Source organism: Triticum aestivum, chromosome 1B (assembly GCF_018294505.1).
Source record: "Triticum aestivum cultivar Chinese Spring chromosome 1B, IWGSC CS RefSeq v2.1, whole genome shotgun sequence".
Taxonomy (NCBI): domain Eukaryota; kingdom Viridiplantae; phylum Streptophyta; class Magnoliopsida; order Poales; family Poaceae; genus Triticum; species Triticum aestivum.
In genome coordinates this window covers 688,628,329-688,639,514 of record NC_057795.1, presented here as the reverse complement: position 1 = coordinate 688,639,514, position 11,186 = coordinate 688,628,329, and the positions used below count along the sequence as shown (strand labels likewise).

At 45.9% G+C, this 11,186-nt stretch overlaps 3 protein-coding genes across 3 annotated transcripts in view; 2 read left to right on the top strand and 1 right to left on the bottom strand.

Moving 5' to 3' along the window:
• The window catches only part of LOC123149534 (ATP-dependent Clp protease proteolytic subunit-related protein 1, chloroplastic), a 4,052-nt gene extending 1,790 nt beyond the window's left edge, over nucleotides 1-2,262 (top strand). The window contains exons 3-9 of the mRNA XM_044569217.1: nucleotides 14-223; nucleotides 327-431; nucleotides 518-580; nucleotides 1,284-1,395; nucleotides 1,490-1,551; nucleotides 1,650-1,832; nucleotides 1,933-2,262. Of these exons, the coding sequence (XP_044425152.1) occupies nucleotides 14-223; nucleotides 327-431; nucleotides 518-580; nucleotides 1,284-1,395; nucleotides 1,490-1,551; nucleotides 1,650-1,832; nucleotides 1,933-2,034 (837 nt within the window). The 3' untranslated portion in view covers nucleotides 2,035-2,262. The remainder of the gene's footprint in view (nucleotides 1-13; nucleotides 224-326; nucleotides 432-517; nucleotides 581-1,283; nucleotides 1,396-1,489; nucleotides 1,552-1,649; nucleotides 1,833-1,932) is intronic.
• A 724-nt stretch (nucleotides 2,263-2,986) lies between these two features.
• Nucleotides 2,987-8,698, top strand: LOC123149528 (stress response protein NST1). Its single transcript, XM_044569204.1, has 3 exons — nucleotides 2,987-3,206; nucleotides 6,536-8,003; nucleotides 8,392-8,698. Exon 2 carries the CDS (start codon nucleotides 6,636-6,638, stop codon nucleotides 7,962-7,964), a length of 1,329 nt encoding a protein of 442 aa, XP_044425139.1. The 5' UTR covers nucleotides 2,987-3,206; nucleotides 6,536-6,635; the 3' UTR covers nucleotides 7,965-8,003; nucleotides 8,392-8,698.
• Nucleotides 8,699-9,471: 773 nt separating this feature from the next.
• LOC123101436 (protein RESTRICTED TEV MOVEMENT 2) lies at nucleotides 9,472-10,976 on the bottom strand. Its single transcript, XM_044522893.1, has one exon. It carries the CDS (start codon nucleotides 10,893-10,895, stop codon nucleotides 9,690-9,692), a length of 1,206 nt encoding a protein of 401 aa, XP_044378828.1. The 5' UTR covers nucleotides 10,896-10,976; the 3' UTR covers nucleotides 9,472-9,689.
• Between the last annotated feature and the right edge of the window lie 210 nt (nucleotides 10,977-11,186).

The window sequence follows — 11,186 nt, the reverse complement described above, 5'->3', positions numbered from 1 at the left end:
CCTATAAATGCAGGAAAGCGTTGCTGCTTTGAGGAGTTATGATGAATTCGGTATGTACTCCTTATCAGGCACGCATGAGGGCCCTGCAAGTTACAGCATGGGTATGGGCATGCCCAGCATGAGCATGGGTAGAGCAGGGAAAGGATATAGAAGAATGAGAAGCTCAGCCCCGGATCTGCCATCATTGCTGTTGGACTCCCGAATTATATTTCTTGGAATGCCAGTAAGAGATCAACCTTCTGTCTTAGTTCTTATGTGCAACACTGAATTTATAAGGTTTCAACTAGCAAAATGGTAACCTTGTGTTTTCGTTGTCCTATTGCTAGATTGTTCCAGCTGTAACTGAGCTTATTGCTGCTCAGTTTCTGTGGCTAGACTATGATGACCGCACGAAGCCAATTTACTTGTATATAAACTCCACAGGAACAATGGTACGTACTTAATTGTTAACATGCCATTTTCCATTCTGTTTGACATTATTCGAGTATTAACATTCCTATTCTCTGTGCTGCAATAGGATGAAAATAACGAGCTGGTGGCGTCTGAAACTGATGCCTATGCAATTGCTGATTTTATTAATGTAAGCCCTTGTCTTTTGTCACTCAGATTAACTGGAAACTTGACATACCTTTCTATCGTGCCCATAATGTTACACATAATTCGTCATATCTTGTGTCGATATTTGCATATTGGGTTGGATCCACGAACTATCTTTGCATTAGTGATCCCCTGTTTTTATTAGTCCCAGGGCATATTTATATTTTGCAACTAGGCAAGTAATTATTGTCTTTATGTTGCAAATTTTCAATATCATGACTGTTCAGAAGTTTTTGCACAAATGTGTATGCCGTTGCAGCATGCTATTCTTCTTAGCTCCTGGGGTTTTTAGTCTATAGCAGTTTGAATATTTTGCACATTTGATTGTGTTCCTTCATATTTCCCAAAAATTGAAGCAAAGTTCAGTTGGCTGGAGTTGTGTCTGCTATCAGAGATGCTACTCTTTACTTCGATTTTTATTTTTAAGCTTTTGCCTGCACCTTTCATCCTAAGGGGTCTTGAATTAACTTTATTAGTGTTTAGTGAGCCATGAAACTGGACCTACAGAAGTTGGTTGTTTTTACCTCTCAGACTGCAGGTACACCTTCACAGACTCCGCCGATAAATCACATGGGATGAAGGATTCCATTTCCTTCAAAGCAACATGACTATTGGCATTGATCTTTATTCATACACAAAAAGAGTTTAGTCTGACTCTCATATCATATCTTTTTTTGATTTTACAGCGAAGCAAAGCCAAGGTTTACACAATCAATCTTAGCATGGCGTATGGCCAGGCTGCAATGCTTCTTTCCCTGGGGATGAAGGGTAAAAGAGGAGTGTTACCAAATTCGATAAGTATGTCCCTTTTCTTGGATTCCTGGGCGACATGGATATATGACTCTGACACGGTAGTCTTAAATATCTCTTGATGCGCATTTCTGAACTGCAGCTAAACTGCACCTACCCAAGGTCCACAAATCCGGTGGAGCCGCCATTGATATGTGGATTAAGGTGAAACCCCCCAACTCTTCCTTTCACTATGTTTGCATCTAACTCAGGACCATGTTACACGGTCGTGCTTTGCACTGAGTATTTATTTTGTCCTCAAGGCAAAAGAGCTGGAGACAAACACGGACTACTACCTGGAGCTCGTGTCCCAGGGAGTCGGTAAACCTAAGGAAGAGCTCGCAGAATTCCTGAGAGGCCCAAGGTACTTCCGCGCACAGGAGGCCATCGACTACGGCCTCGCCGACACGATCCTGCACTCGCTGGACGGCTCGTTCAAGCCGAAGGTACCGCCTTTTAGCCCCTTGTCTTGTCCATCCATGCATGATTTATGTAATGCCGCGGGGCGGGGGACTTTGCGCTGACCGATACTTCGTCGTGGACCAGGACCTGACGGCGCAGCTGGCCAAGGCGCAGGAGATGCGGCAGTCTGGGAAGCGCGCGCCGGCTGGAGCTGGGCGATGGTCGACCCCGACCGCACCAAGATAGACTAGAACGCGGACGATATGCTCAGGCGACTGTCCTGCCTGTTGGTTGTAGACTTAGAAGATACCTGTCTGTTGTCTGGAATAGATGATCGACCCCGATGTGAACTTTGCACACGCACTATACAGCACCCTCTCTATTTGTGGAAACCCCAAAATTTTGCCAACTCTTGTTTGTAGAAGAAGTGATAAGACTTGAGGTTTCTTGTGTCAACCTGCACATTTTTATCTACAGAAATACTACAGTATACTACAATTTAGTTTTTTTTTGCCGGTAAAGTGTTCTTTTTTTCTTTTGCGGAAAGGCATGAGGCTATACATTAAGTATCACAGGTCCTTACAAACACACCCTTACAGAAAGATTGAAATACATCTTTTTTAGAAAAAGTATACAGTATGGTTACACAAATAGTTTTAATTTTTATTAAATGAGTACATTTATCCATGTATTTTGTATGCATTGCTTACTTCGGGGAGAAGAACTTGTGGCAATGGCAGTAGCGATCATCTACATTCATAATGTTTTATAGTTCAAAAAAGAATGTCCTAATAACCCTCGCAAAAAAAAAAGAATGTCCTAATAAAATTGCTTTATAAATGTCGCACCCTTCATTAAAAAGCTCATCTATATAAGCAACATGCTCACACTCACGTTGAAAATTGCTTTTTTAGGAGGGGTTTTTCTTTTTGAGATATTTTGAGGAGGCTGGCAGGCTAGATTGAGCCGCCCAAACAGAAGGCTCGTCTCATCTCCGGCCCGGCCGGCTCGACGCGCAGAACCGGGCCGCATCTTCATGTCCAGCCCAAGCCCAGCCTAACAATGCAGCTTCGGGCGCATATTCCGTCGCACATGCAGCCCGAACGGAGAAAACAAAACACACGGGGGCCCCACTCTCCTTCCTCTTCCCCACCCCAACGCCGATCCCCAATCCCTCGCCGGCGCCGGGATCCCCGCCCGCCCGCCCGCAGTTCTCCCCCCCACCCTCCCTCACCACCATCCACCGCAGCCGATCTACCGCCGCGCCGCCGCCGCGGAGTGGCCGGCCGCGCGCTCGAGGACGCCGGCCGTCGGCGACCGGGGAGAAGGCGCGAAGGCTCCGCTGCCGTGGTAGCTTTCCGCGGCGAGCAGGCCTCGGGGCGGAAGCGGGAGGAGGGAGCCGGCCGTCACCGTGGACGGTAAGAGCAGCAGCTGTACTGTGGCGCCACATCGCCCAGGCCCAGCGACCATGATTGATTTCCGCCAGTTTGATTTATAGACGTATGTCCCTGTAGCTGCAGGTCCATCGCTGAGTAGAGTAGATACAAGGTGTAGCAGACATGCGGTAGAGAGTACAGGATGCACACGGTAGAGCGGGTGTAGGTCTAGGGTTTTACAGGGGTGCTGGAATTGGGGGGAGCTATGCCGGGGGCGGTGGTAAAGGGGGGAGCCGCTGTGCCCGGCTGGCCTGATGCACGGTGAGGGTAGGGTGCCTGGCTTGACGGCGCGACAGCCGGGGTGTGTGCGATTTATGCCTCTCGGGGAGGGTAGTGAGGGGGGTTCAAATTCTTCTAGTAAGTGCTTAATAAAGAGTGATACGAATAAGTAATCTCCTGCAAGGTAATTGAAACAACATCCTCCTTGATCAAATCACTTTTATTTTTGTTTGGGACCCTTGTCTTGTGAGACTATCCCGACCTTCTGGCACTCATCAGAAGTTTTGGTATATACGGGACTTATGCAAACCCATTTTGCAAAGAGAACGGAATGGAAAATTCTAACCGAAATCTAAGCATGTAAATTCAGTCAATAGGCTGACTGGCCGATTAAACCCTACTCCACCCGACCGAGCAGCTACAAGTTACCGATATCCTGAACATTGGCTCCACCTCAGCTGGGTTTGCCTTCCACTGTGGTTATACTACGGTTTGATGTAGTTTTGCTGGCTTAACCGAACTTATTGCCCTGTTGCCAAACAGCAGTTTTCCCATATATTGCAATTCTTCTCTTCTTTCAGTAATTTCATCTTCTCCTGTTGAAAGAGCATGCCACAGTTTATGAGCCAAAACTTCGAACAGTCTAGATTATGTGTCATAAATAGAGGAGATGTAGCTACGTCTACATCTGTATAATTACTTTGGTTGTAAGCATCATGACATATACGGTGTTCTTATTGTAATGTTTGCATTCTCCCCACTTTACAATCCCTTTGTGATGAACTGCTGGGATTTACCTTGCATGCTTAAGTTAATATCTTGTATGTATATTTGCAAATCAGAAGCCCCATTGAGCCTCCACATTTCATTATCAAGAAATCATGTCTAGCAGCCTTTATTGCAATGATATAGACCGTTGGATGGCACCTAAATCCATCTGTGTTTATTTGTCCGTCTCATCTATGCACATGACCCAACCGGACTCAATTAGCAGTGTAACTCACTCATGTCTAAGTTTCCGTTTGACCCAGGATGTCCCCCTTTTTTTTTTATCAAACTGCAAGATAACCATTGCCTACGAACATACATGCCAGACAAGTTAAAATTCACATGGAAAGTTTGTAAACAATCTTTAGCTGCAGACTGCCACATTTGTAGGTTCTGACTAGCATATCGTACTTCTGAGGACACAGTGAACCTATCATCCAGATGTGGTGAATGTATACAAGAAAGGTTTAACGTCAGTGAGTGTAAATGCCAGTAGATAACAGTTGTCCTGTTTTTGTTGCATTGGAAAAAGGGAATTGTCCACCTATACTGTGGATTTAATTGTGATTTGAGTATGAATTGAATTTGTCTGGTGAGACTATCCTCACTTTTTGTCATTTAAGAGAAGCTTTGGCATATACCTTGGGACTTATGCAATTCCATTTCGTAAAGAGAATGGAAAGGAAATTTCTAGCCAAATACGAAGCACGTAATATTTATAATATACCAGTTAGAAATCCATGAATTGCAAATTTGCAAAAGAAAAACAGCATACATAGTTAAAAATTTGAGTTTTTCCACATGAAGCAGTGGCACATGGCAACTACTCCTCTGTCCCAAAATAAGTGTCTCAACTTTGTACTAGCTCTAGTACAAATTTGTACTAAGCTCAAGACACTTATTTTGGGACGGAGGGAGTATTAGTTTGGCCACTCATCAAAAATCGCAAATATCGGTTCCACCTACGATGGCCTTGTCTTCAACTATGGTTATGCTACGGTCTGATTTGGTTTTGCTAGCTGAGCCAAACCTATTGCCCTGTTGCTCAACATCAGTTTTCCTATATATTGCAATTCAAAATTAAGCTAGTATAAGTTTTCTTGGTTATTCTCTTCTTTCAGCGATTTCATATTTTTTTTCTGTTGAAAGTGTATGCCATAGCTTATGAGCCAAACTTCAAACAGATTAAGTTATGTGTCATAATTAGAGGAGATCTAGTTACACATTTGTATGATTACTTTGGCTGTAAGCATCATGTCAAATGCTGTGTTTTTATTGTAATGTTTACATTTTTCTTGTTTCCAATCCCTTTTTAATGGACTGCTGGGATTTACCTTGCACGCTGAAGTTCATACCTTATATGTATATTTACAAATTGGATGCTGCATTCGATCCTCCACTTTAATTCTCGAGAAATCACCTCTAGCATCCTGATTGCAGTGTTATAGACCGTCAGATGGCACCTAAATCCATCTCTGATTAGTTTTTTCCTTCCCATCTATCCACGGGGCCCAACCAGACTCAGTTTGCAGCTGGAACTCGGTCCCTGTCTAGGTTTTCCCTTAACCCAGGGTGTCCCTTTATTTAATCAAACCTCAAGATAACCATTGCTTATGAACATAATGAATATGGCAGACATAAAATTTAATATGGAAGTTTGTAAACGATCTTTAGGTTCAGACTGCCACATTTGTAGGTTCAGACTAGCATATCACACTTCTCAGGACACGGTGAAGGTATCATCCAGATGTGGTTAATCGTGAATGTATACAAAGAAAGGTTTATTTGTCAGTGCGTGTGTGGCTCCACCTCTTGAAAATGCCAACGGACAGCAGTTGTCCTGTTTTTGTTGCATAGGAAAAAGTGAATGGTCCAACCGTACTCTTTTATTTAATTGCGCTCTGAGCATCAACTGAATTTGAGTTTTTTTTTCTGAATAAATTTGAGTGTTTATTGACAGCCTGATTTGGACCAGAACCCTGAGCCATTGACTAAAACACTAATTTTTTGTATGCGGTATCATATTTGAATATGCGTCAGACGTACAGGCTGTCTGCCCCAAACTCTATTCACCGCAGCAGCTTATGACCGACCATGTTATGGTTATGTTTTAAACCTACCGTCTTATATTATGATATTGTATAACCTTTTTGTTCTGTAGGTTCTTAGCGCCTTGGCATGCGTAACATGGCAGCCTTTTCATTTGTTTCTTGCAATAGTTAGCTAGTCAGTTAGCTATTTAGTTGTGGCAACATTGAGAAGTATACAGATGTGCAAATATGCATGTGCAGGGCTTTTGATAATTTGTCCAAATTACTATGCAGGGCGCTATTGTGATATTGAAGCGAAGACCTGTGGCACCTCCTGTACCTTTTGTATGGTATTGACAAGAAGTACAACTGCCTGGGTGATTATTTTGGGATAATGGACCGCAGTAACCTACCTCCTGGAAACACGACGCAAGGAGCTCCTTATGGTAGTTTGAATGTACATGGTAACTCCATGCAAATGCATCCTCCAAGCTCAGGAAAACATCTATTCAACCAATCTCAGATGCCAGGGAGTTTCACAATGCCTATCAACCGGGCTACAGAGCATGATAACCCCGGATCCGGATTTCAGTTTGTAGAACATGGAAAAAAGGATCACCACCAGCAGCAGCAGCAGCACAACCATCTTATAAAGAACTCCATCAGTGACGACGAGGAGCATGATATGACCGAGGATACTACTGATGCCCAGAGTGGCAAGGGCAAAAAAGGCTCGGCATGGCATCGGATGAAGTGGACTGGTTCAATGGTTAAGCTTTTGATTACCGCAGCGTCTTACACGGGGGAGGATCCTGGGGCGGATTTGGGCGGCGGGAGGAGGAACATTACAGTAATGCAGAAGAAGGGCAAATGGAAAGCAATATCAAAGGTTATGGGTGAAAGAGGCTGCAACGTGTCACCGCAGCAGTGCGAGGATAAGTTCAATGACCTCAACAAGAGATACAAAAGGCTTACGGATATCCTTGGTCGTGGTACTGCTTGCAATGTTGTGGATAATCCAGCACTCCTTGATTGCATGAATAATCTGTCTGATAAGATGAAAGAAGATGCAAGGAAGATATTGAACTCTAAGCATTTATTCTATGAGATGATGTGTTCCTATCATAACAACAACCGTGTGAATTTACCCGAAGATCCTGCACTTCAGCACTCACTACAGGTTGCTCTTAGATGTAAAGAGGAGCATGATCCGAGGAGGGATGCAAGTGGAGATGCTGAAGAAGATGACCACAATGCAGATTCTGATTATGAGGATCATGACGAAGAGCATCAAGCAGTTCATCACAGTATGAGGGATCCTCCCATGAATAAAAGGATGTGTCATGCATTGGATCATGGTGATGTAGGTTTTCTCACCTCAAGCTCGAATGATGGCAGTGGGAGTTTGGATCCCCATGGCATCGCATTGGATATCAACAAAGTTTTTCCGGATGGAACCAACCTGTCTGTTGTGCGCAAGGAACTGGCTTCCCAAGCAATAGAGCTTCGGAAACGTCAGTTGCAGATTGAAGCACAGGAACTGGAAGTAACAGAGCAACGTCTAAAGTGGGAGAGATTCAAGAGGAAGAAGGACAGGGAAATTGAAAGGATGGAATCGGAGAATGAAGAAATGATGCTCGAGAACAAGCGTTTGGAACTTCAGCTAAAGCACAAGGAGCTAGAAGTTGAGCTTAAGCTAAAAGGCAATCCAGACCATGAATGATTTATGTTGGATCAGTCAGAAGCTTTGGTTTGCAGTATGGTAAGCATGAATGTTCTGGATATTCTTTTTTTAAATAGCTTTCACATTCTCTGGAAAACAACATGTGTAGTCGATGCGATATTTGTGTCCCTGAGATGTCTTTGCAGGTGTACATTAAGGGTTTTGCATAAATATAAGAGAGGCGTTAATTAGAGCATTAATGGATTTGCATAAATAAGAAAAACCGTCAATTAGGCCATCTACTTGTGAGTGATTTACACTAACAATATCCATAATGACTGTCATTTACATGGTGTACCTGGGTGATACATAATTATCGAATAGCAGATTAGATACAGACTACAGACAGTAAACCATATTTCATATTAGCAGATTACGGTGTACCTGGGTTTTGCATGCTTGATATCATTCGTTTCCAATGTTTCAGGTCGAAGGTGGCTTTCGACAAGAGTATGGCTGTTCAAGAAAAAACCCTCAAGACCAACTCTGAGATGTGTCGGACATTGTCGAGTGATCTTCTAGTTGCCTCTCGTTCTTGTTGTTGTAAACATTTGTTGTAGTACCAGGCTTGCAGTAAGCATGTCACCTTATGGTGATAACTAGTTCCTCAGCTCTTTCGGTGACTGTTACTTCGGTTATGGTGAACATATAATAAATGTGTGCCGGACAACAAAAATTCACATGGAAGTTTGAAAACAATCTTAAGGTTCAGACCGTCACATTTTCTGGATTCAGACTAGCATTTGGTACCTTTTGGGATCTAGCAGTTGGAAACTTAATTGAATTGTGTGAAATTATCATATCATCCATATGCTGCGGATGTATACAGGAAAGTTATATTTGTCAGTGCGTGTAGCTTTTGAAAATATTCACTAGAAAGCTTAATTGAATTGTCTTGCAAATGACAACATGTAACAGTTGTAATGTTTTCGTTCCATAGAAAAAGTAGGATGCAAATTTGGAAGCTTTAGATATCCTCCAACGCTGCTTAGTTCAACAAAAAAATGAACTAAATTTTTAGAAATGATGTAACTTCTGAAAACTTAGTGCTTGGCTGGAGAAGCCATTCATGACCACGAGGAACACACTATTTACCGTGAATAAAAGAACCACATAAGCCTCCACACATAGAGTGCGGCTAATCTGCACCCGGGCTCATCTGCACCCACGCTTAGAAAAAAATTCAAAAAAAAAATACTAGAAAAATTCAAAAAATTCCAATTTTTTTTGTGGTGGTAGATAATTTGACGCGTGAGGTGCGCCCCAAAAATCAGCTCATTTGAGCATCTGAGCAGCTCTCGGCAAAAAAGACAAAATCAGGGTCTGTAAAAATGTTTACTGTTCACGCACTGTTTTGACCCGATTTGTCTTTTTTGCCGAGAGCTGCTTAGATGTCCAAATGAGTTGAATTTTGGGGCGCACCTCACGCGTCAAATTATCTACCACCACAAAAAAAATTGGAATTTTTTGAATTTTTCTAGTATTTTTTTTTAATTTTTTGCTGAGAGGGAGCAGATGAGCCCGGGCACCGTTTTGAGTTTTCCTCCACACATAAGGTTACTTCCCTAGAACAAACTGAAGATGTATGTTGCACATGAATCTTCAGCCAGCTTGTTGGTTGTCTCTATGTACACACTTTACTTGCACACATATCTTTACATGTTCCTTGTGTTCAATACATATTTACCCACTGTCCGTGTATGCTACAGATGCAGCTAGTGCTGCTCACTTCCTGAAGAGCTTATGGGCGACGAGGAAGCCGATGGAGAAGGCGGCGACGCCGACGGCGACCACCTCCTTGTTCTTCCTCGCCGTCTCCACCGCGTTGTCCGCCCACTTCATGTCCGCCAGCCCCTTGAGCTCCCCGGCGATGCGCTCCTTCCAGGCCGTGCATGTCGACGCCACCGCCTTCTTCGCCTGCTCCGCTTTTGCTTCCATGGCCGTCGCCGCGGCAGCAGCCTTGGCCCTCTCCTCCTCGCCGCGCCGCCTCGTCGTCTCCGGGTCAACCGCCGCCTTGGCCTTCTCGCCGTTGGCAACCTCTGCCTTCGGCGCGGGGTTGTCCGGTGTCGGCGCGGCTGCTGCTGGCTGGGGTGCCTTGGGCTTCACTTCTTCTTCCTTCTTCGCCGCCGGCGCCGGCTTATGCTCAATTTGCTTGCGTCTGCTCTCCTCCTCCATGCGGTGAACATACTCCGCAACCTGACGTGTCGTCTTACCAAGCGTGCTCTCCTTGGGCTCAGTGCCAACGACGGCTTCCTTCTTCTCGCCGCCGTCGTCCCTGGTAGCCGGCTGCTTGGCGCCCTTGGTCTCCTTCTTTCCAGCCCCGCCGTCCTTGGATGGCAGCCGGTGCGAGGTTGGCGGCGGCGGCGGCGGCTTGGCGGCACCCTCCTCCTTGGACATCTTCTTGCTGGTGCCATCGACCTCTGCTTGTGGCGTCAGCTTGGCAGCAGCAGCACCCTCCTCCCCGGTCATCTTCTTGGCGCCATCGACCTCTGCGGCTGGCGTCGGCTTGGCGGCGGGCATGCTCTTGGCGGCGTCGACCTCTGCGGGAGGCGTCGGCTCGGCGTTCTCCTCCTTGGCCGCACCACCGGTTTTACCCTTCTTGACTTCCTCGGTGCTCGTCGGTGGGGCTGCACCGGCGCGCTTGGGCACGGTGAGCGTGAGCACGCCGGCCTCGAAGCGGCCGGCGATGTCGTCGAGGCAGGCGGTCGCGGGCAGCTGGAAGACCTTGTGGAGGGAGGCGCCCGGCCTGGTGCCGCGCACGGTGAGCCTCCCGGCGCCGTCCACCTGCACGCGGAAGTCGTCCTTCCGGAAGCCGGTCAGGGTGAGGCGGAGCACGTAGGCGCCGGCCTTCTCCGCCCACTCGAACTTGGGGTCCACGACCACCGCCGCCGCCGGCTGCTGCTGCCTGGTGGCGGTGCCGGTGGCGGCCATGAGGAAGCGTAGGGAAGGAATCGTGATGGCCTGCGAGTGATGCTAGCTAGCTCTGTGGATGGATGGTGATGATGGAGAGGTGAGAGGTGAGATGAGAAGGGTGGCATGATGCGCCGTGTATATATACGACGTAGGTGACGGACGGAATGTTTGGTTGGTTCGAAGCTTGGGCTGTGAGGAGAGAGGTGGAGGGAGGAGATCGCCATGGATGCAAGGAAGAAGTGTGGCTTAGCTTGCAAGCTACATCCATGGAGTCGTGGCCTCTTGCTCTTGGGTGAGGAAAGGTTTTGG

Coding starts and splice junctions, on each gene's coding strand:
- LOC123149528 (XM_044569204.1), top strand. CDS start 6,636: ATGGACCGCAGTAACCTACCTCCTGGAAACACGACGCAAGGAGCTCCT.
- LOC123101436 (XM_044522893.1), bottom strand. CDS start 10,895: ATGGCCGCCACCGGCACCGCCACCAGGCAGCAGCAGCCGGCGGCGGCG.